Here is a 24868-nt window from a genome sequence, read left to right as displayed (position 1 = left end):
GGCTATGTTGTGGATTAGCTCTCCTCTCCTGGCTATGTTGTGTATTAGCGCTCCTCTCCTGGCTATGTTGTGGATTAACGCTCCTCTCTTGGCTATGTTGTGGATTAGCGCTCCTCTCCTGGCTATGTTGTGGATTAGCGCTCCTCTCCTGGTTATGTTGTGGATTAGCGCTCCTCTCCTGGCTATGTTGTGGATTAGCACTCCTCTCCTGGCTATGTTGTGTATTAGCGCTCCTCTCCTGGCTATGTTGTGTATTAGCGCTCCTCTCCTGGCTATGTTGTGAATTAGCGCTCCTCTCCTGGCTATGTTGTGGATTAGCGCTCCTCTCCTGGCTATGTTGTGTATTAGCGCTCATCTGCTGGCTATATTGTGGATTAGCGCTCATCTCCTGGCTATGTTGTGGATTAGCTCTCGTCCCCTGGCTATGTTGTGGATTAGCGCTCATCTCCTGGCTATGTTGTGGATTAGCTCTCGTCCCCTGGCTATGTTGTGGATTAGCGCTCATCTCCTGGCTATGTTGTGGATTAGCTCTCGTCCCCTGGCTATGTTGTGGATTAGCGCTCCTCTCCTGGCTATGTTGTGTATTAGCGCTCCTCTCCTGGCTATGTTGTGTATTAGCGCTCCTCTCCTGGCTATGTTGTGAATTAGCGCTCCTCTCCTGGCTATGTTGTGTATTAGCGCTCCTCTCCTGGCTATGTTGTGTATTAGCGCTCCTCTCCTGGCTATGTTGTGTATTAGCGCTCCTCTCCTGGCTATGTTGTGTTTTAGCGCTCCTCTCCTGGCTATGTTGTGTTTTAGCGCTCCTCTCCTGGCTATGTTGTGTATTAGCGCTCCTCTCCTGGCTATGTTGTGTATTAGCGCTCCTCTCCTGGCTATGTTGTGTTTTAGCGCTCCTCTCCTGGCTATGTTGTGTTTTAGCGCTCCTCTCCTGGCTATGTTGTGTTTTAGCGCTCCTCTCCTGGCTATGTTGTGGATTAGCGCTCATCTCCTGGCTATGTTGTGTATTAGCGCTCCTCTCCTGGCTATGTTGTGTATTAGCGCTCATCTCCTGGCTATGTTGTGTATTAGCGCTCCTCTCCTGGCTATGTTGTGTATTTGCGCTCCTCTCCTGGCTATGTTGTGTATTAGCACTCCTCCCCTGACTATGTTGTGTATTAGCACTCCTCCCCTGGCTATGTTGTGTATTAGCACTCCTCCCCTGGCTATGTTGTGTATTAGCACTCCTCCCCTGGCTATGTTGTGTATTAGCGCTCCTCCCCTGGCTATGTTGTGTATTAGCGCTCCTCCCCTGGCTATGTTGTGTATTAGCGCTCCTCCCCTGGCTATGTTGTGTATTACCTCTCCTCTCCTGGCTATGTTGTGGATTAGCGCTCATCTCCTGGCTATGTTGGTACCTGCTATATATGTACATGTTAAACATTGTTTGTCCCTCGCCCCTCGTTTAATGAAAGAAACCCCACAATGGTCACAGAAATCACCGGAATCTGACAAAAGTAATAATAAAAAAATCTATGAAAATGAACAGATGACGTCTGACATTGCTGCTTTTCTGCCTCCTTAGATATTTTTTTAAAAATAAAACTCCTAAAGTTGTCTTGAACAGAAACAGATGGCGCTCTTCTCCTCTTCCTTTTCCTCCTCCCCCTCCTTATCCCTCTCCCCCTTCCCCTCCTCCTTCTCCTCTTTTTCCTCCTTCTCCTCCTCCTCCTACCTCTCCTCCCCCCTCTCCTATTCTTCCTAACCCTACTTCTCCTCTTTCTCTTCCTCCTCCTCCTCCTCCTCCTCCCTCCTCATCCCTCTCCCCTTTCACCTCCTCCTTCTCCTCTTTTTCCTCCTTCTCCTCCCTCTCCTCCCCCCTCTCCTCTTCTTCCTAACCCTACTTCTCCTCTTTCTCCTCCTCCTCACTCCTCATCCCTCTCCCCCTTCCCCTCCTCCTTCTCCTCTTTTTCCTCCTTCTCTTCCTCCTCCTCCCTCTCCTCCCCCTCACCTGTTCTTCCTAACCCTACTTCTCCTCTTTCTCCTCCTCCTCCTCCCCCTCCTCATCCCTCACCCCTTTCCCCTCCTCCTTCTCCTCTTTTTCCTCCTTCTCCTCCTCCTCCTCCCTCTCCTCCCCCCTCTCCTCTTCTTCCTAACCCTACTTCTCCTCTTTCTCCTCCTCCTCATCCCTCCTCATCCCTCTCCCCCTTCCCCTCCTCCTTCTCCTCTTTTTCCTCCTTCTCCTCCCTCTCCTCCCCACTCTCCTCTTCTTCCTAACCCTACTTCTCCTCTTTCTCCTCCTCCTCCCTCCTCATCATTCTCCCCCTTCCCCTCCTCCTTCTTCTCTTTTTCCTCCTTCTCTTCCTCCTCCTCCCCCTCCTCCTCCCTCTCCTCCCCCTCTCCTCTGCTTCCTAACCCTACTTCTCCTCTTTCTCCTCCTCCCCCTCCTCCCCCTCCTCATCCCTGTCCCCCTTCCCCTCCTCCTTCTCCTCTTTTTCCTCCTTCTCTTCCTCCTCCTCCCCCTCCTCCTCCCTCTCCTCCCCCCTCTCCTCTTCTTCCTAACCCTACTTCTCCTCTTTCTCCTCCTCCTCCCCCTCCTCCTCCTCCCCCTCCTCATCCCGTCCCCCTTCCCCTCCTCCTTCTCCTCTTTTTCCTCCTTCTCCTCCTCCTCCCCTCCTCCCTCTCCTCCCCCCTCTCCTCTTCTTCCTAACCCTACTTCTCCTCTTTCTCCTCCTCCTCCCCTCTTCCTCCCCCTCCTCATCCCTGTCCCCCTTCCCCTCCTCCTTCTCCTCTTTTTCCTCCTTCTCCTCCACCTCCCCCTCTTCCTCCCTCTCCTCCCCCTCTCCTCTTCTTACTAACCCTACTTCTCCTCTTTCTCCTCCTCCTCCCCCTCCTCATCCCTGTCCCCCTTCCCCTCCTCCTTCTCCTCTTTTTCCTCCTTCTCCTCCTCCTCCCCTCCTCCCTCTCCTCCCCCTCTCCTCTTCTTCCTAACCCTACTTCTCCTCTTTCTCCTCCTCCTCCCCCTCCTCCTCCTCCTCCCCCTCCTCATCCCTGTCCCCCTTCCCCTCCTCCTTCTTCTCTTTTTCCTCCTTCTCCTCCTTCTCCCCCTCCTCCTCCCTCTCCCCCCCCTCTCCTCTTCTTCCTAACCCTACTTCTCCTCTTTCTCCTCCTCCCCCTCCTCCTCATCCCTGTCCCCCTTTCCCTCCTCCTTTTCCTCTTTTTCCTCCTTCTCCTCCTCCCCATCCTCCTCCCTCTTCTCCCCCCTCTCCTCTTCTTCCTAACCCTACTTCTCCTCTTCCTCCTCCTCCTCCCTCTCCTCCCCCCTCTCCTCTTCTTCCTAACCCTACTTCTCCTCTTCCTCCTCCCCCTCCCCCTCCCTCTCCTCCCCTCTCTCCTCTTCTTCCTAACCCTACTTCTTCTCTTTCTCCTCCTCCTCCTCTCCTCCCCTCCTCCTCCCCCTCCTCATCCCTCTCCCCCTTCCCCTCCTCCTTCTCCTCTTTTTCTCCTCCTCCTCCTCCCCCTCACCTCATCTTCCTAACCCTACTTCTCCTCCTTCCCTCCTCCTCCCCCTCCTTCTCCCCTCTCACCTTTTCTTCCTAACCCTACTTCTCCTCCTCCTCCTTCCCTCCTCCTCCTTCTCCTCCTCTTCCTCCTCCACTTAATATTTTGTTGCACACCCTTTTGAGGCAAACACTGCAATCAGACGATTCTTGTAACTGTCATTGAGACCTCTGCGCCTCTTGACAGGTATTTTGGCAGCTCCTCAAGAGCAAACGTCTCCTTGTGTCTGGTGTGTGAAGGTCGCCTTCTCCAGACGTTTCAGGGAGGTTGGCTACAGTCCCATGGATCTTACATTTCTGAATATGTGCAACTGTAGTCACAGGAACATCAAGCTGCTTGGAGATGGTCTTATAACCTTTACCTTTAACATGCTTGTCTATAATTTTCTCTTTCTAATCTCCTGAGACAACTCTTTCCTTCGCTTCTTCTATTCCATGTTGAGTGTGGTACACACCATGTCACCAAACAGCACAGTGAGTATCAGTATCCCTATATGCAGGCCACTGACTGATTATAAGATTGTAGACACCTGTGATGCTAATTAGTGGACACACCTTGATGTAACATGTCCCTTTTGTCACATTATATTCAGGGGCGCCATCATTTCTGTCCAGGCCGGTTTCATGAGTGGAAGCAGAAAAGCAGCAATGTCTGACGTCATCTGTTCATCTTCATAGATTTTTTATTTATTATTACTTTTGTCAGATTCCGGTTATTTCTGTGACCATTGTGGGGTTTTATTTCATTAATCGAGGGGCGAGGGGCAAGGGGCGAGGGGCGGGGGGGATCAACAATTGTGACCGCGAGTGGTCGGAGGTTGATGCTGCATTTCCCATTATTGGTCATACATGATTCTAGTAAATCTCGGCAGCTGTTAGTAGATATGGCGCAATTTCCTGGCTGGAAGCGTGGCTGCTTTTCCCGTCTTTCCCGCGGCGGTGGCGCTGACCACATCCTGCTGACGCCTCTTTCACTTCTCCTCTTTGGCCCTGAAGATTCTCCGTGTATTTGGACTTTGCAGCTTCTTGCCGCTGTTCACACTCAGGATAAGTTCAATGGTTCCGTGGAATGGCTGCAACGTTAGGAGGGCGAGCACTGGAGCAAAGCAACGACTCCCACCGACCTCACCGAGAATGGCTGATAACAGGGAACAATAGATTGTATTTTGCTGTGCTACAGCAGTCAGCCTGAGATACCTGATAACAGAAAGTATTAGCAGATAGTCTACAGAGATCAGCGGGGTCCATTACTACTGATGGTGCAGAGATCCGGTGCACCACTGGAATCCATTACTGGTTACGGGACAGAGATCACCAGGGTCCATTACTGCTGCCGGTGCAGCGATCACCGGGATCCATTACTGCTGACGGTGCAGAGATCATCGGGATCCATTACTGCTGATGGTGCAGAGATCACTGGGATCCATTACTGCTGACGATGCAGAGATCACCGGGATTTATTACTGCTGACGGTGCAGAGATCACCGGGATCCATTACTGCTGACTGTGCAGAGATCACCGGGATCCATTACTGCTGGTGGTGCAGAGATCACTGGGATCCATTACTGCTGACGATGCAGAGATCACCGGGATTTATTACTGCTGATGGTGCAGAGATCACGGGATCCATTACTGCTGACGGTGCAGAGATCACCGGGATCCATTACTGCTGGTGGTGCAGAGATCACTGGGATCCATTACTGCTGACGATGCAGAGATCACCGGGATCCATTACTGCTGACGGTGCAGAGATCACCGGGATCAATATGGTCAAGATGGCTGAATATGGAGGAAGAGTTGGTATTAGGATTAGTGATCTGGAGGATGCTCGGGGATCTATAGGGGTCCGAGGAGTCTACAGAAGACTGAAGGGGATAAAGGAGCCTCAGGTTTGGTCTGGAGGACAAAAGTCTCTTCAGTGAAAGAAGGGTTTGTAGAGGACAGGTGTCATGGATGTGATGGTGAAAGCTGGGGACAGGGGTCTCTAGACCTGCCCAGCTATTCCTGATCTCAGAGTTACCTCTGAAGGTGAGGATGTCTGAGCCGCCTTCCTGACCCTGCTCCTGACCAGCCCTGATCATATATCCCCTCCCTCCTACTCTATCTCTCAGCAGCTCACACAGAGGAATAAGACAATAAGGGGTAAGGAGGAAAATAAGAGCAGGGAGAAAACAACAAGACAACAGGAGAACTCCACAACAACTCCAAGTCCCACACAATATAATCACCAGCAGGGACGGGGACACAACAGCACATGGACCAACATAGCAAAGCTATAGTCGGCGTGAGAAGACAGATTCCACCATCTTAAAAAGGCAGGAAGCAAAGGTGATAGGTTTCCAACTACTACATGTAATGACAGAGGTTAACTCATGCTAGCCTGGCCATACATGAGCACACAGCTGATCGACGCCCGAGCCGGTATGTGTAACTCAGAAACACAAAAAAAACCCCCAAAAAAACAAAGTCAGTGTCAGAATCTGTAGTGTGAACAGCGTCTGATGCCGGTATGACAATCGGCGAGTACACAGGGTCTGAGAGAGAAAAGGGAGGAAAGACCAGTCTGCAGGGAGGAGGACAGAGGAGTTTGGAGGGAATCAGAAGGATCTGGAAGGAGAAAGAGGAAAAACAAGTCTGGAGGTAGGGGGGGCAGAGGAGTCTGAAGGGAGGAGGGTGGAGAGGAGTCTGGAGGAAAGAGGAAGACAGAGGAATCTGCAGGAAGGAGGACAGAGGAGTCTGAAGGGAGGAGGATGGAGAGGAGTCTGGAGGGAAGAGGAAGACTGAGGAATCTGCAGGAAGGAGGACAGAGGAGTCTGGAGGGGATCAGAAGGATCTGGAGGGAGAAAGAGGAAAAACAAGTCTGGAGGTAGGGGGGCAGAGGAGTCTGAAGGGAAGAGGAAGACAGAGGAATCTGCAGGAAGGAGGACAGAGGAGTCTGTAGGAGAAAGGACAATAGAGGAGTCTGAAGGGAGGCAGAGGGATCTGGAGGGAGGAAAAGGGCAGAGGGATCTGGAGGGAGGAAAAGGGCAGAGGGATCTGGAGGGAGGAAGAGGGCAGAGGGATCTGGAGGGAGGAAGAGGGCAAAGGAATCTGGAGGGAGGAAGAGGGCAGAGGGATCTGGAGGGAGGAAAAGGGCAGAGGGATCTGGAGGGAGGAAGAGGGCAGAGGGATCTGGAGGGAGGAAGAGGGCAAAGGAATCTGGAGGGAGGAAGAGGGCAGAGGGATCTGGAGGGAGGAAGAGGGCAAAGGAATCTGGAGGGAGGAAGAGGGCAGAGGGATCTGGAGGGAGGAAAAGGGCAGAGGGATCTGGAGGGAGGAAGAGGGCAGAGGGATCTGGAGGGAGGAAGAGGGCAAAGGAATCTGGAGGGAGGAAGAGGGCAGAGGGATCTGGAGGGAGGAAGAGGACAGAGGGATCTGGAAGGAGGAAGAGGGCAGAGGGATCTGGAGGGAGGAAGAGGGCAGAGGGATCTGGAGGGAGGAAGAGGGCAGAGGGATCTGGAGGGAGGAAGAGGGCAGAGGGATCTGGAGGGAGGAAGAGGGCAGAGAGATCTGGAGGAAGAAGAGGGAAGAGGGATCTGGAGGGAGGAAGAGGGCAGAGGGATCTGGAGGAAGGAAAAGGGCAGAGGGATCTGGAGGGAGGAAAAGGGCAGAGGGATATGAGGGAGGAAGAAGGAAGAGGGATCTGGAGGGAGGAAGAGGGCAGAGGGATCTGGAGGAAGGAAGAGGGCAGAGGGATCTGGAGGGAGGAAAAGGGCAGAGTGATCTGGAGGAAGGAAGAGGGCAGAGGGATCTGGAGGGAAGAGGGCAGAGGGATCTGGAGGGAGGAATAGGGCAGAGGGATCTGCAGGGAGGAAGAGGGCAGAGGGATCTGGAGGGAGGAAGAGGGCAGAGGGATCTGAGGGAGGAAGAGGGAAGAGGGATGTGGAGGGAGGAAGAGGGCAGAGGGGTCTGGAGGGAGGAAAAGGGCAGAGGGATCTGAGGGAGGAAGACGGAAGAGGGATCTGGAGGGAGGAAGAGGGCAGAGGGATCTGGAGGAAGAAGAGGGCAAAGGGATCTGGAGGGAGGAAGAGGACAGAGTGATCTGGAGGAAGGAAGAGGGCAGAGGGATCTGGAGGGAGGAAGAGGGCAGAGGGATCTGAGGGAGGAAGAGGACAGAGGGATCTGGAGGGAGGAAGAGGGCAGAGGGATCTAGAAGGAGGAAGAGGGCAGAGGGATCTGGAGGGAGGAAGAGGGCAGAGGGATCTGGAGGGAGGAAGAGGGCAGAGGGATCTGGAGGGAGGAAGAGGGCAGAGGGATCTAGAGGGAGGAAGAGGGCAGAGGGATCTGGAGGGAGGAAGAGGGCAGAGGAATCTGGAGGGAGGAAGAGGGATGTGGAGGGAGGAAGAGGGCAGAGGGATCTGGAGGGAGGAAAAGGGCAGAGGGATATGAGGGAGGAAGAGGGAAGAGGGATCTGGAGGGAGGAAGAGGGCAGAGGGATCTGGAGGAAGGAAGAGGGCAGAGGGATCTGGAGGGAGGAAAAGGGCAGAGGGATATGAGGGAGGAAGAGGGAAGAGGGATCTGGAGGGAGGAAGAGGGCAGAGGGATCTGGAGGAAGGAAGAGGGCAGAGGGATCTGGAGGGAGGAAAAGGGCAGAGTGATCTGGAGGAAGGAAGAGGGCAGAGGGATCTGGAGGGAGGAAGAGGGCAGAGGGATCTGGAGGGAGGAAGAGGGCAGAGGGATCTGGAGGGAGGAAGAGGGCAGAGGGATCTGGAGGGAGGAAGAGGGCAGAGGGATCTGGAGGGAGGAAGAGGGAAGAGGGATGTGGAGGGAGGAAGAGGGCAGAGGGATCTGGAGGGAGGAAAAGGGCAGAGGGATCTGAGGGAGGAAGACGGAAGAGGGATCTGGAGGGAGGAAGAGGGCAGAGGGATCTGGAGGAAGAAGAGGGCAGAGGGATCTGGAGGGAGGAAGAGGACAGAGTGATCTGGAGGAAGGAAGAGGGCAGAGGGATCTGGAGGGAGGAAGAGGGCAGAGGGATCTGAGGGAGGAAGAGGACAGAGGGATCTGGAGGGAGGAAGAGGCAGATGGATCTAGAAGGAGGAAGAGGGCAGAGGGATCTGGAGGGAGGAAGAGGGCAGAGGGATCTGGAGGGAGGAAGAGGGCAAAGGAATCTGGAGGGAGGAAGAGGGCAGAGGGATCTGGAGGGAGGAAGAGGGCAAAGGAATCTGGAGGGAGGAAGAGGGCAGAGGGATCTGGAGGGAGGAAAAGGGCAGAGGGATCTGGAGGGAGGAAGAGGGCAGAGGGATCTGGAGGGAGGAAGAGGGCAAAGGAATCTGGAGGGAGGAAGAGGGCAGAGGGATCTGGAGGGAGGAAGAGGACAGAGGGATCTGGAAGGAGGAAGAGGGCAGAGGGATCTGGAGGGAGGAAGAGGGCAGAGGGATCTGGAGGGAGGAAGAGGGCAGAGGGATCTGGAGGGAGGAAGAGGGCAGAGGGATCTGGAGGGAGGAAGAGGGCAGAGAGATCTGGAGGAAGAAGAGGGAAGAGGGATCTGGAGGGAGGAAGAGGGCAGAGGGATCTGGAGGAAGGAAAAGGGCAGAGGGATCTGGAGGGAGGAAAAGGGCAGAGGGATATGAGGGAGGAAGAAGGAAGAGGGATCTGGAGGGAGGAAGAGGGCAGAGGGATCTGGAGGAAGGAAGAGGGCAGAGGGATCTGGAGGGAGTAAAAGGGCAGAGTGATCTGGAGGAAGGAAGAGGGCAGAGGGATCTGGAGGGAAGAGGGCAGAGGGATCTGGAGGGAGGAATAGGGCAGAGGGATCTGCAAGGAGGAAGAGGGCAGAGGGATCTGGAGGGAGGAAGAGGGCAGAGGGATCTGAGGGAGGAAGAGGGAAGAGGGATGTGGAGGGAGGAAGAGGGCAGAGGGGTCTGGAGGGAGGAAAAGGGCAGAGGGATCTGAGGGAGGAAGACGGAAGAGGGATCTGGAGGGAGGAAGAGGGCAGAGGGATCTGGAGGAAGAAGAGGGCAGAGGGATCTGGAGGGAGGAAGAGGACAGAGTGATCTGGAGGAAGGAAGAGGGCAGAGGGATCTGGAGGGAGGAAGAGGGCAGAGGGATCTGAGGGAGGAAGAGGACAGAGGGATCTGGAGGGAGGAAGAGGGCAGAGGGATCTAGAAGGAGGAAGAGGGCAGAGGGATCTGGAGGGAGGAAGAGGGCAGAGGGATCTGGAGGGAGGAAGAGGGCAGAGGGATCTGGAGGGAGGAAGAGGGCAGAGGGATCTAGAGGGAGGAAGAGGGCAGAGGGATCTGGAGGGAGGAAGAGGGCAGAGGAATCTGGAGGGAGGAAGAGGGATGTGGAGGGAGGAAGAGGGCAGAGGGATCTGGAGGGAGGAAAAGGGCAGAGGGATATGAGGGAGGAAGAGGGAAGAGGGATCTGGAGGGAGGAAGAGGGCAGAGGGATCTGGAGGAAGGAAGAGGGCAGAGGGATCTGGAGGGAGGAAAAGGGCAGAGGGATATGAGGGAGGAAGAGGGAAGAGGGATCTGGAGGGAGGAAGAGGGCAGAGGGATCTGGAGGAAGGAAGAGGGCAGAGGGATCTGGAGGGAGGAAAAGGGCAGAGTGATCTGGAGGAAGGAAGAGGGCAGAGGGATCTGGAGGGAGGAAGAGGGCAGAGGGATCTGGAGGGAGGAAGAGGGCAGAGGGATCTGGAGGGAGGAAGAGGGCAGAGGGATCTGGAGGGAGGAAGAGGGCAGAGGGATCTGGAGGGAGGAAGAGGGAAGAGGGATGTGGAGGGAGGAAGAGGGCAGAGGGATCTGGAGGGAGGAAAAGGGCAGAGGGATCTGAGGGAGGAAGACGGAAGAGGGATCTGGAGGGAGGAAGAGGGCAGAGGGATCTGGAGGAAGAAGAGGGCAGAGGGATCTGGAGGGAGGAAGAGGACAGAGTGATCTGGAGGAAGGAAGAGGGCAGAGGGATCTGGAGGGAGGAAGAGGGCAGAGGGATCTGAGGGAGGAAGAGGACAGAGGGATCTGGAGGGAGGAAGAGGCAGATGGATCTAGAAGGAGGAAGAGGGCAGAGGGATCTGGAGGGAGGAAGAGGGCAGAGGGATCTGGAGGGAGGAAGAGGGCAGAGGGTTCTGGAGGGAGGAAGAGGGCACAGGGATCTGGAGGGAGGAAGAGGGCAGAGGGATCTGGAGGGAGGAAGAGGGCAGAGGGATCTTGAGCGAGGAAGAGGGCAGAGGGATCTTGAGCGAGGAAGAGGGCAGAGGGATCTGAAGTAAGGAAGAGGACAGAGGGATCTGGCGAGAGGAAGAGGGCAGAGGGATCTGGAGGGAGGAAAAGGGCAGAGGGATCTAGAGGGAGGAAGAGGGCAGAGGGATTTGAAGGGCGAAAGAGGGTAGAGGGATCTGGAGGGAGGAAGAGGGCAGAGGGATCTGGAGGGAGGAAGAGGGCAGAGGGATCTGGAGGGAGGAAGAGGGAAGAGGGATGTGGAGGGAGGAAGAGGGCAGAGGGATCTGGAGGGAGGAAGAGGGCAGAGGGATCTGGAGGAAGGAAGAGGGCAGAGGGATCTGGAGGGAGGAAGAGGGCAGAGTGATCTGGAGGAAGGAAGAGGGCAGAGGGATCTGGGGGGAGGAAGAGGGCAGAGGGATCTGAGGGAGGAAGAGGACAGAGGGATCTGGAGGGAGGAAGAGGGCAGAGGGATCTAGAAGGAGGAAGAGGGCAGAGGGATCTGGAGGGAGGAAGAGGGAAGAGGGTTCTGGAGGGAGGAAGAGGGCAGAGGGATCTGGAGGAAGGAAGAGGGCAAAGGGATCTGGAGGGAGGAAAAGGGCAGAGGGATATGAGGGAGGAAGAGGGAAGAGGGATCTGGAGGGAGGAAGAGGGCAGAGGGATCTGGAGGAAGGAAGAGGGCAGAGGGATCTGGAGGGAGGAAAAGGGCAGAGTGATCTGGAGGAAGGAAGAGGGCAGAGGGATCTGGAGGGAGGAAGAGGGCAGAGGGATCTGGAGGGAGGAAGAGGGCAGAGGGATCTGGAGGGAGGAAGAGGGCAGAGGGATCTGGAGGGAGGAAGAGGGCAGAGGGATCTGGAGGGAGGAAGAGGGAAGAGGGATGTGGAGGGAGGAAGAGGGCAGAGGGATCTGGAGGGAGGAAAAGGGCAGAGGGATCTGAGGGAGGAAGACGGAAGAGGGATCTGGAGGGAGGAAGAGGGCAGAGGGATCTGGAGGAAGAAGAGGGCAGAGGGATCTGGAGGGAGGAAGAGGACAGAGTGATCTGGAGGAAGGAAGAGGGCAGAGGGATCTGGAGGGAGGAAGAGGGCAGAGGGATCTGAGGGAGGAAGAGGACAGAGGGATCTGGAGGGAGGAAGAGGCAGATGGATCTAGAAGGAGGAAGAGGGCAGAGGGATCTGGAGGGAGGAAGAGGGCAGAGGGATCTGGAGGGAGGAAGAGGGCAAAGGAATCTGGAGGGAGGAAGAGGGCAGAGGGATCTGGAGGGAGGAAGAGGGCAAAGGAATCTGGAGGGAGGAAGAGGGCAGAGGGATCTGGAGGGAGGAAAAGGGCAGAGGGATCTGGAGGGAGGAAGAGGGCAGAGGGATCTGGAGGGAGGAAGAGGGCAAAGGAATCTGGAGGGAGGAAGAGGGCAGAGGGATCTGGAGGGAGGAAGAGGACAGAGGGATCTGGAAGGAGGAAGAGGGCAGAGGGATCTGGAGGGAGGAAGAGGGCAGAGGGATCTGGAGGGAGGAAGAGGGCAGAGGGATCTGGAGGGAGGAAGAGGGCAGAGGGATCTGGAGGGAGGAAGAGGGCAGAGAGATCTGGAGGAAGAAGAGGGAAGAGGGATCTGGAGGGAGGAAGAGGGCAGAGGGATCTGGAGGAAGGAAAAGGGCAGAGGGATCTGGAGGGAGGAAAAGGGCAGAGGGATATGAGGGAGGAAGAAGGAAGAGGGATCTGGAGGGAGGAAGAGGGCAGAGGGATCTGGAGGAAGGAAGAGGGCAGAGGGATCTGGAGGGAGTAAAAGGGCAGAGTGATCTGGAGGAAGGAAGAGGGCAGAGGGATCTGGAGGGAAGAGGGCAGAGGGATCTGGAGGGAGGAATAGGGCAGAGGGATCTGCAAGGAGGAAGAGGGCAGAGGGATCTGGAGGGAGGAAGAGGGCAGAGGGATCTGAGGGAGGAAGAGGGAAGAGGGATGTGGAGGGAGGAAGAGGGCAGAGGGGTCTGGAGGGAGGAAAAGGGCAGAGGGATCTGAGGGAGGAAGACGGAAGAGGGATCTGGAGGGAGGAAGAGGGCAGAGGGATCTGGAGGAAGAAGAGGGCAGAGGGATCTGGAGGGAGGAAGAGGGCAGAGGGATCTGGAGGGAGGAAGAGGGCAGAGGGATCTGGAGGGAGGAAGTGGGAAGAGGGATCTGGAGGGAGGAAGAGGGCAGAGGGTTCTGGAGGGAGGAAGAGGGCAGAGGGATCTGGAGGGAGGAAGAGGGCAGAGGGATCTGGAGGGAGGAAGAGGGCAGAGGGATCTGGAGGGAGGAAGAGGGCAGAGGGATCTGGAGGGAGGAAGAGGGCAGAGGGATCTTGAGCGAGGAAGAGGGCAGAGGGATCTTGAGCGAGGAAGAGGGCACAGGGATCTGGAGGGAGGAAAAGGGCAGAGGGATCTGAGGGAGGAAGAGGGAAGAGGAATCTGGAGGGAGGAAGAGGGCAGAGGGATCTGGAGGGAGGAAGAGGGCAGAGGGATCTGGAGGGAGGAAGAGGGCAGAGGGATCTGGAGGGAGGAAGAGGGCAGAGGGATCTGGAGGGAGGAAGAGGGAAGAGGGATCTGGAGGAAGGAAGAAGACAGAGGGATCTGGAGGAAGGAAGAGGGCAGAGGGATCTGGAGGGAGGAAGAGGGCAGAGGGATCTGGAGGGAGGAAGAGGGCAGAGGGATCTAGAGGGAGGAAGAGGACAGAGGGATCTGGAGGGAGAAAGAGGGCAGAGGGATCTGGAGGGAGGAAGAGGGCAGAGGGATCTGGAGGGAGGAAGAGGGCAGAGGGATCTGGAGGGAGGAAGAGGGCAGGGGGATCTAGAGGGAGGAAGAGAACAGAGGGATCTGGAGGGAGGAAGAGGGCAGAGGGATCTGGAGGGAGGAAGAGGGCAGAGGGATCTAGAAGGAGGAAGAGGGCAGAGGGATCTGAGGGAGGAAGAGGGCAGAGGGATCTGGAGGGAGGAAGAGGGCAGAGGGATCTAGAAGGAGGAAAAGGGCAGAGGGATCTGAGGGAGGAAAAGGACAGAGGGATCTGGATGGAGGAAGAGGGCAGAGGGATCTAGAAGGAGGAAGAGGGCAGAGGGATCTGGAGGGAGGAAGAGGGCAGAGGGATCTGGAGGGAGGAAGAGGGCAGAGGGATCTGAGGGAGGAAGAGGACAGAGGGATCTGGAGGGAGGAAGAGGGCAGAGGGATCTAGAGGGAGGAAGAGGACAGAGGGATCTGGAGGGAGAAAGAGGACAGAGGGATCTGGAGGGAGGAAGAGGGCAGAGGGATCTGGAGGGAGGAAGAGGGCAGAGGGATCTGGAGGGAGGAAGAGGGCAGAGGGATCTAGAGGGAGGAAGAGGACAGAGGGATCTGGAGGGAGGAAGAGGGCAGAGGGATCTGGAGGGAGGAAGAGGGCAGAGGGATCTAGAAGGAGGAAGAGGGCAGAGGGATCTGAGGGAGGAAGAGGGCAGAGGGTTCTGGAGGGAGGAAGAGGGCAGAGGGATCTGAGGGAGGAAGAGGACAGAGTAGTCTGGGTGGAGGAGGAGAACAAAGGAGTCTGGAGAGAGGAGGAGGACAGAGGAGTCTGGAGAGAGGAGGAGGACAGAGGAGTCTGGAGAGAGGAGGAGGACAAAGGAGTCTGGATGGAAGGGGTGCAGAGGGGTCTGTAGGGGGTGACAGTGGTCTGGAGAGTGGGGAACAGAGGAGTCTGGTGGGAGGAGGAGCACAGAGGGGTCTGGGGGGTCTGCAGGAGGTGACACCTATATATATATATATATATACTCCATGTCTGTGACTTGCCAGTCTGTCACCTATATTCTCTCCACAGAGCCAGTCTGGGCCTCATGCGCTGTTGGGGTTTTCGTCTGCTTGGAGTGCTCAGGGGTCCACAGGAACCCCAAAATAGGCAAGGTGAAATCTATACATCTGGACTATATGGACCATGACATTGTACAGGTGAGAGGAAAGCTGCTCCTTGTCATATCCCATGATGCTCCATTATACACTGGCCCGCCCCCTATGTGCTCCTATGTACAGTTATTGGGGAAAATCTGAGTACACCCTCTTTAAATTCTGTGGTTTTACATATTGGGACATATTTAAATAAAAACTCGATCCTTAGACAATCTTCTTAAATTTTGGGTAACTACGACCTGAGATGAAGAACAACGTGAGAAATTACACTGCCAGTGCAGAATCTGTGTGAGAAATTAAGTACACCCTTACTGGTGCCATAGGGTGGAAGAGGGTAAGTCGCAGCCCTATGCGGGTCATCAAATGCCCCTGATCATCTGTTCTTCAGCAAATATGAGTTCTTCTGTAAGAGCAGAAGTTCCTGCAGATTGCTGGTCTGGAGCAGTCAGGTGTGTGTCACCACAATGCCGAAGAGGAAAGACCTCAGCAATGATCTCACAGAAGCATTCATCGGTGCCCATCAATCTGGGACCTTGGAGATCATTGTGGACAACCCTGACAATTTTCCCGGGAGTGGTCGTTCCAGTAAAGTCATCCCATGGTCAGACATCGTAATGCTCAGAGAGATTACAAAAACCTCAAGAGCTGCAGCTCAGACTCTAAAGGTTCACGACAGAACAATTAGAAAAAGACTGAACAAATATGACTTATGTAGAAGTGTCCGGGGAGAAAGCCTCTGCTTAAAATGAAGATGGCCGCATGACTGAAGACTGCAAAGTTACATCTGGACAAACCACGAGACGTCTGCAGTCATGTCTTCTGCACAGACGAGGAAAAACCCAAATCCCACATCAATCCGGATGAACGCCTCATATCAGCTGTCAGCACGGGGTGAGGCCGAGGGTTTGGGATGTTTTGTAGTCACTGGACCATGAACTGCTCTGTATAACAAAGTATTGTAGTGTCACACGAGAGTCCATCCAAAAGCCAAAGCCGGGACATGTAACGGACATGATTCCGAGCAGAGCAGAAAAATACATTAGAACTGCCGAGCAAGAGGAGAACTGCGGAGCTGCAATGGTCCAAACGCCAGACCTCAACCCTAGGGACATGGCCACAGCAACGGATCTACACAAACTGCAACGTACCAAAAAATGGCTGTGCCACAATGGCCCAAACTCCAGACCTCAACCCAAGGGAGATGGCAGAAGCTTCAGAGAGCCGCACAGAAATGGAGCTATACAAACCGCAATGTACCAAAGAACGGAAGAGCCGCAATGGCCCAAACTCCAGACCTCAACCCAAGAGAGATGGCCAGAGCTTCAGAGAGCGGAGCAGAAATGGATCTACACAAACTGCAACGTACCAAAGAACGGCTGTGCCACAATGGCCCAAACTCCAGACCTCAACCCAAGGGAGATGGCAGGAGCTTCAGAGAGCTGAGCAGAAATGGAGCTATACAAACCGCAATGTACCAAAGAACGGCTGTGCCACAATGGCCCAAACTCCAGACCTCAACCCAAGGAAGATGGCCGGAGCTTCAGAGAGCTGAGCAGAAATGGAGCTATACAAACTGCAACGTACTAATAAACGGCTGTGCCACAATGGCCCAAACTCCAGACCTCAACCCAAGGGAGATGGCCGGAGCTTCAGAGAGCTGAGCAGAAATGGATCTATACAAACTGCAACGTACTAATAAACGGCTGTGCCACAATGGCCCAAACTCCAGACCTCAACCCTAGGGACATGGCCACAGCAACGGATCTACACAAACTGCAACGTACCAAAGAACAGCTATGCCACAATGGCCCAAACTCCAGACCTCAACCCAAGGGAGATGGCAGGAGATTCAGAGAGCTGAGCAGAAATGGATCTACACAAACTGCAACGTACCAATAAATGGAAGGGCCGCAATGGCCCAAACTCCAGACCTCAACCCTAGGGCATGGCCGGAGCTTCAGAGAGTGGAGCAGAAATGGATCTCCACAAACCGCAATGTACCAAAGAACGGTGGGGCCGCAATGGCCCAAACTCCAGACCTCAACCCAAGGGAGATGACAGGAGCTTCAGAGAGCCGCACAGAAATGGATCTACACAAACTGCAACGTACCAAAGAATGGCTGTGCCACAATGGCCCAAACGCCAGACCTCAACCCAAGGGAGATGGCAGGAGCTTTAGAGAGCCGCGCAGAAATGGATCTACACAAACTGCAACGTACCAAAAAACGGAAGAGCCGCAATGGCCCAAACTCCAGACCTCAACCCAAGAGAGATGGCCAGAGTTTCAGAGAGCGGAGCAGAAATGGATCTACACAAACTGCAACGTACCAAAGAACGGCTGTGCCACAATGGCCCACACTCCAGACCTCAACCCAAGGGAGATGGCAGGAGCTTCAGAGAGCCGCGCAGAAATGGATCTACACAAACTGCAACGTACCAAAGAATGGCTGTGCTACAATGGCCCAAACTCCAGACCTCAACCCAAGGGAGATGGCAGGAGCTTCAGAGAGCCGCGCAGAAATGGATCTACACAAACTGCAACGTACCAAAGAATGGCTGTGCTACAATGGCCCAAACTCCAGACCTCAACCCAAGAGAGATGGCAGGAGCTTCAGAGAGCTGAGCAGAAATGGATCTATACAATCCGCAATGTACCAAAGAACGGCTGTGCCACAATGGCCCAAACTCCAGACCTCAACCCAAGAGAGATGGCCAGAGCTTCAGAGAGCGGAGCAGAAATGGATCTACACAAACTGCAACGTACCAAAGAACGACTGTGCCACAATGACCCAAACTCCAGACCTCAACCCTAGGGACATGGCCATAGCAACGGATCTACACAAACTGCAACATACCAAAAAACGGCTGTGCCACAATGGCCCAAACTTCAGACCTCAACCCAAGGGAGATGGCCGGAGCTTCAGAGAGCTGAGCAGAAATGGAGCTATACAAACTGCAAAGTACTAATAAACGGCTGTGCCACAATGGCCCAAACTCCAGACCTCAACCCTAGGGACATGGCCACAGCAACGGATCTACACAAACTGCAACGTACCAAAGAACAGCTGTGCCACAATGGCCCAAACTCCAGACCTCAACCCAAGGGAGATGGCAGGAGATTCAGAGAGCTGAGCAGAAATGGATCTACACAAACTGCAACGTACCAATAAATGGAAGGGCCGCAATGGCCCAAACTCCAGACCTCAACCCTAGGGCATGGCCGGAGCTTCAGAGAGTGGAGCAGAAATGGATCTCCACAAACCGCAATGTACCAAAGAACGGTGGGGCCGCAATGGCCCAAACTCCAGACCTCAACCCAAGGGAGATGACAGGAGCTTCAGAGAGCCGCACAGAAATGGATCTACACAAACTGCAACGTACCAATAAATGGAAGGGCCGCAATGGCCCAAACTCCAGACCTCAACCCTAGGGCATGGCCGGAGCTTCAGAGAGTGGAGCAGAAATGGATCTCCACAAACCGCAATGTACCAAAGAACGGTGGGGCCGCAATGGCCCAAACTCCAGACCTCAACCCAAGGGAGATGACAGGAGCTTCAGAGAGCCGCACAGAAATGGATCTACACAAACTGCAACGTACCAAAGAATGGCTGTGCTACAATGGCCCAAACTCCAGACCTCAACCCAAGGGAGATGGCAGGAGCTTCAGAGAGCTGAGCAGAAATGGATCTATACAATCCGCAATGTACCAAAGAACGGCTGTGCCACAATGGCCCAAACTCCAGACCTCAACCCAAGGGAGATGGCCGAAGCTTCAGAGAGCGGAGCAGAAATGGATCTCCACAAACTTACAAACTGCAACGTACCAAAGAACGGCTGTGCCACAATGGCCCAAACTCCAGACCTCAACCCTAGGGCATGGCCGGAGCTTCAGAGAGTGGAGCAGAAATGGATCTCCACAAACCGCAATGTACCAAAGAACGGTGGGGCCGCAATGGCCCAAACTCCAGACCTCAACCCAAGGGAGATGACAGGAGCTTCAGAGAGCCGCACAGAAATGGATCTACACAAACTGCAACGTACCAAAGAATGGCTGTGCTACAATGGCCCAAACTCCAGACCTCAACCCAAGGGAAATGGCAGGAGCTTCAGAGAGCTGAGCAGAAATGGATCTATACAATCCGCAATGTACCAAAGAACGGCTGTGCCACAATGGCCCATACTCCAGACCTCAACCCAAGGGAGATGGCCGAAGCTTCAGAGAGCGGAGCAGAAATGGATCTCCACAAACTTACAAACTGCAACGTACCAAAGAATGCCTGTGCTACAATGGCCCAAACTCCAGACCTCAACCCAAGGGAGATGGCCGGAGCTTCAGAGAGCGGAGCAGAAATGGATCTACACAAACTGCAACGTACCAAAGAATGGCTGTGCCACAATGGCCCAAACGCCAGACCTCAACCCAAGGGAGATGGCAGGAGCTTTAGAGAGCCGCGCAGAAATGGATCTACACAAACTGCAACGTACCAAAAAACGGAAGAGCCGCAATGGCCCAAACTCCAGACCTCAACCCAAGAGAGATGGCCAGAGTTTCAAAGAGCGGAGCAGAAATGGATCTACACAAACTGCAACGTACCAAAGAACGGCTGTGCCACAATGGCCCACACTCCAGACCTCAACCCAAGGGAGATGGCAGGAGCTTCAGAGAGCCGCGCAGAAATGGATCTACACAAACTGCAATGTACCAAAGAATGGCTGTGCTACAATGGCCCAAACTCCAGACCTCAACCCAAGGGAGATGGCAGGAGCTTCAGAGAGCCGCGCAGAAATGGATCTACACAAACTGCAACGTACCAAAGAATGGCTGTGCTACAATGGCCCAAACTCCAGACCTCAACCCAAGAGAGATGGCAGGAGCTTCAGAGAGCTGAGCAGAAATGGATCTATACAATCCGCAATGTACCAAAGAACGGCTGTGCCACAATGGCCCAAACTCCAGACCTCAACCCAAGAGAGATGGCCAGAGCTTCAGAGAGCGGAGCAGAAATGGATCTACACAAACTGCAACGTACCAAAGAACGACTGTGCCACAATGACCCAAACTCCAGACCTCAACCCTAGGGACATGGCCACAGCAACGGATCTACACAAACTGCAACATACCAAAGAACGGCTGTGCCACAATGGCCCAAACTTCAGACCTCAACCCAAGGGAGATGGCAGGAGCTTCAGAGAGCCGCGCAGAAATGGATCTACACAAACTGCAACGTACCAAAGAACGGCTGTGTCGCAATGGCCCAAACTCCAGACCTCAACCCAAGGGAGATGGCAAGAGCTTCAGAGAGCGGAGCAGAAATGGATCTACACAAACCGCAATGTACGTAAGAACGGCGGGGCCGCAATGGCCCAAACTCCAGACCTCAACCCAAGGGAGATGGCCGGAGCTTCAGAGAGTGAAGCAGAAATGGATCTCCACAAACTTACAAACTGCAACGTACCAAAGAATGGCTGTGCTACAATGGCCCAAACTCCAGACCTCAACCCAAGGGAGATGGCAGGAGCTTCAGAGAGCTGATCAGAAATGGATCTACACAAACTGCAACATACCAATAAACGGAAGGGCCGCAATGGCCCAAACTCCAGACCTCAACCCTAGGGGCATGGCTGGAGCTTCAGAGAGCGGAGCAGAAATGGATCTCCACAAACCGCAATGTACCAAAGAACGGTGGGGCCGCAATGGCACAAACTCCAGAGCGGGTCCACTTCTCCCTCTATGTACCAGCCCCACTCCTCCCTCTATGTACCGGCTCCACTCTATCCTCTATGTACCAGGCCTATGTCTCCCTCTATATACCGGCCTCGCTCCTCCCTCTATGTACCGGCCCCACTCCTCCCTTTATGTACCGGCCCCGCTCCTCCCTCTATGTACCGGCCCCACTCCTCCCTTTATGTACCGGCCCCACTCCTCCCTTTATGTACCGGCCCCGCTCCTCCCTCTATGTACCGGCCCCACTCCTCCCTTTATGTACCGGCCCCTCTCCTCCCTCTATGTACCGGGCTTATATCTCCCTCTATGTACCGGGCCTATGTCTCTCTCTATGTACCAGCCCCACTCCTTCCTCTATGTACAGGGCCCACTCCTTCTATGTACCGGGCCTATATCTCCCTTTATGTACCGGGCCTATGTCTTCCTCTATGTACCGGCCCCACTCCTCCCTCTATGTACCGGCCCCACTCCTTCTATGTACCAGGCCCACTCCTCCCTCTATATACTGGCCTCACTCTTCCCTTTATGTACCGGGCCCACTCCTCCCTCTATGTACCGGGCCCACTCCTCTCTTTATGTAACGGCCCCGCTCCTCCCTCTATGTACCGGCCCCACTCCTCCCTTTATGTACCGGCCCCGCTCCTAGCTCTATGTACCGGGCCTATATCTCCCTCTATGTACCGGGCCTATGTCTCCCTCTATGCACCGGCCCCACTCCTTCCTCTATGTACCGGCCCCTCTCCTCCCTCTATGTACCGGCCCCTCTCCTCCCTCTATGTACCGGCCCCTCTCCTTCCTCTATGTACCGGCCCCTCTCCTCCCTCTATGTACCGAGCCTATATCTCCCTCTATGTACCGGGCCTATGTCTCTCTCTATGTACCGGGCCAATGTCTCCCTCTATGTACCGGCCCCACTCCTTCCTCTATGTACAGGGCCCACTCCTTCTATGTACCGGGCCTATGTCTCCCTCTATGTACCGACCCCACTACTTCCTCTATGTACCGGGCCTATGTCTCTCTCTATGTACCGGGCCTATGTCTCCCTCTATATACCGACCCTGCTCCGCACTCTATGTACCGGCCCCCGCCTCCCTCTATGTACCGGCCTCACTCCTCCCTCTATGTACAGGGCCCATGTCTTCCTCTATGTACCGGCCCCACTCCTCCCTTTATGTACAGGGCCCACTCCTCCCTCTATGTACCGGGCCCACTCCTCCCTCTATGTACAAGGCTCACTCCTCCCTCTATATACTGGCCTCACTCCTCCCTCTATGTACCGGGCCCACTCCTCCCTCTATGTACCGGGCCCACTCCTCCCTCTATGTACCGGGCCCACTCCTCCCTCTATGTACCGGCCTCACTCCTCCCTCTATGTACCGTGCCTATGTCTTCCTCTATGTACCGGCCCCACTCCTCCCTTTATGTACAGCGCCCACTCCTTCTATGTACCAGGCCCACTCCTCCCTCTATGTACAAGGCCCACTCCTCCCTCTATATACTGGCCTCACTCTTCCCTTTATGTACCGGGCCCACTCCTCCCTCTATGTACCGGGCCCACTCCTCCCTCTATGTACCGGGCCCACTCCTCCCTCTTTGTACTGGCCTCACTCCTCCCTCTATGTACCGGGCCTATGTCTCCCTCTATATACCGACCCTGCTCCGCACTCTATGTACCGGCCCCGCGCCTCCCTCTATGTACTGACTCCACTCCTCCATCTATGTACCGGGCCTATATCTCCCTCTATGTACTGGGCCCACTCCTCCATCTATGTACCGGGCCTATGTCTTCCTCTATGTACCGGCCCCACTCCTCCCTTTATGTACACGGCCCACTCCTTCTATGTACTAGGCCCACTCCTCCCTCTATGTACAAGGCCCACTCCTCCCTCTATATACTGGCCTCACTCTTCCCTTTATGTACCGACCCCGCTCCTCCCTCTATGTACCGGCCCCGCTCCTCCCTCTATGTACCGGCCTCACTCCTCCCTCTATGTACCGGGCCTATGTCTCCCTCTATATACCAACCCTGCTCCGCACTCTATGTACCGGCCCCACTTCTCCCTCTATGTACCGGGCCTATGTCTTCCTCTATGTACCGGCCCCACTCCTCCCTTTATGTACAGGGCCCACTCCTTCTATGTACCAGGCCCACTCCTCCCTCTATGTACAAGGCCCACTCCTCCCTCTATATACTGGCCTCACTCTTCCCTTTATGTACCGACCCCGCTCCTCCCTCTATGTACCGGCCCCGCTCCTCCCTCTATGTACTGGCCTCACTCCTCCCTCTATGTACCGGGCCTATATCTCCCTCTATGTACCGGCCCCGCGCCTCCCTCTATGTACCGGCCTCACTCCTCCCTCTATGTACCGGGCCTATGTCTCCCTCTATATACCGACCCCGCTCCTCCCTCTATGTACCGGCCCCGCTCCTCCCTCTATGTACTGGCCTCATTCCTCCCTCTATGTACCGGGCCTATATCTCCCTCTATGTACCGGCCCCGCGCCTCCCTCTATGTACCGGCCTCACTCCTCCCTCTATGTACCGGGCCTATGTCTCCCTCTATATACCGACCCTGCTCCGCACTCTATGTACCGGCCCCGCGCCTCCCTCTATGTACTGACTCCACTCCTCCATCTATGTACCGGGCCTATGTCTTCCTCTATGTACCGGCCCCACTCCTCCCTTTATGTACAGGGCCCACTCCTTCTATGTACCAGGCCCACTCCTCCCTCTATGTACCAGGCCCACTCCTCCCTCTATGTACAAGGCCCACTCCTCCCTCTATGTACCGGGCCCCCTCCTCTCTTTATGTACCGGCCCCGCTCCTCCCTCTATGTACCGGCCCCACTCCTCCCTTTATGTACCGGCCCCGCTCCTAGCTCTATGTACCGGGCCTATATCTCCCTCTATGTACCGGGCCTATGTCTCCCTCTATATACCAGCCCCACTCCTTCCTCTATGTACCGGCCCCTCTCCTCCCTCTATGTACCGGGCCTATATTTCCCTCTTTGTACCGGGCCTATATCTCCCTCTATGTACCGGGCCTATGTCTCTCTCTATGTACCGGGCCAATGTCTCCCTCTATGTACCGGCCCCACTCCTTCCTCTATGTACAGGGCCCACTCCTTCTATGTACCGGGCCTATGTCTCCCTCTATGTACCGACCCCACTACTTCCTCTATGTACCGGGCCTATGTCTCTCTCTATGTACCGGGCCTATGTCTCTCTCTATGTACCGGGCCTATGTCTCCCTCTGTATACTGACCCTGCTCCGCACTCTATGTACCGGCCCCACTCCTCCCTCTATGTACCGGCCCCCCTCCTCCCTCTATGTACCGGCCCGACTCCTCCCTCTATGTACTGACTCCACTCCTCCATCTATGTACCGGGCCTATGTCTCCCTCTATATACCGACCCTGCTCCGCACTCTATGTACCGGCCCCGCTCCTCCCTCTATGTACCGGCCCCACTCTTCCCTCTATGTACCGACCCTACTCCTCCATCTATGTACCGGGCCTATGTCTTCCTCTATGTACCGACCCCACTCCTCCCTTTATGTACAGAGCCCACTCCTTCTATGTACCAGGCCTATGTCTCCCTCTATATACCGACCCCGCACTGCACTCTATGTACCGGGCCCGCTCCTCCCTCTATGTACCGGCCCCACTCTTCCCTCTATGTACCGACCCTACTCCTCCATCTATGTACCGTGCCTATGTCTTCCTCTATGTACCGGCCCCACTCCTCCCTTTATGTACAGAGCCCACTCCTTCTATGTACCAGGCCTATGTCTCCCTCTATATACCGACCCCGCACTGCACTCTATGTACCGGGCCCACTCCTCCCTCTATGTACCGGGCCTATGTCTCCCTCTATGTACAGGCCCCACTCCTCCCTCTATGTACAGGGCCCACTCCTCCCTCTATATACCGGCTCCAGTCCTCCCTTTATGTACCGGCCCCACTCCTCCCTCTATATACCAGCCCCACTCCTCCCTTAATATACCAGCCCCACTCCTCCCTCTATATACCAGTCCCACTCCTCCCTTTATGTACCAGGCCCACTCCTCCCTCTATATACCGGCCTACTCCTCCCTCTATCTACAGGGCCCACTCCTCCCTTTATGTACCGGCCCCACTCCTCCCTCTATATACCAGCCCCACTCCTCCCTTAATATACCAGCCCCACTCCTCCCTCTATATACCAGCCCCACTCCTCCCTTAATATACCAGCCCCACTCCTCCCTCTATATACCAGCCTCACTCCTCCCTTTATGTACCAGGCCCACTCCTCCCTTTATGTACCGGCCCCACTCCTCCCTCTATATACCAGCCCCACTCCTCCCTTTATGTACTAGGCCCACTCCTCCCTCTATGTACCAGCCCCACTCCCTCTATGTACCGACCCCACTACTTCCTCTATGTACCGGGCCTATGTCTCTCTCTATGTACCGGGCCTATGTCTCCCTCTATATACCGACCCTGCTCCGCACTCTATGTACCGGCCCCCGCCTCCCTCTATGTACCGGC

General features: G+C 55.2%; 1 protein-coding gene across 1 annotated transcript in view; it reads left to right on the top strand.

Moving 5' to 3' along the window:
* Nucleotides 1-24868, top strand: part of ADAP2 (ArfGAP with dual PH domains 2) — a 77969-nt gene that overhangs the window by 4861 nt on the left and 48240 nt on the right. The window contains exon 2 of the mRNA XM_075348034.1: nucleotides 14528-14655. Within this exon, the coding sequence (XP_075204149.1) occupies nucleotides 14528-14655 (128 nt within the window). The remainder of the gene's footprint in view (nucleotides 1-14527; nucleotides 14656-24868) is intronic.

This window comes from Anomaloglossus baeobatrachus, chromosome 5, assembly GCF_048569485.1.
Source record: "Anomaloglossus baeobatrachus isolate aAnoBae1 chromosome 5, aAnoBae1.hap1, whole genome shotgun sequence".
Taxonomy (NCBI): domain Eukaryota; kingdom Metazoa; phylum Chordata; class Amphibia; order Anura; family Aromobatidae; genus Anomaloglossus; species Anomaloglossus baeobatrachus.
Note: the sequence above shows the minus strand (reverse complement) of the source record. Positions and strands in the feature narration are given on the sequence as shown.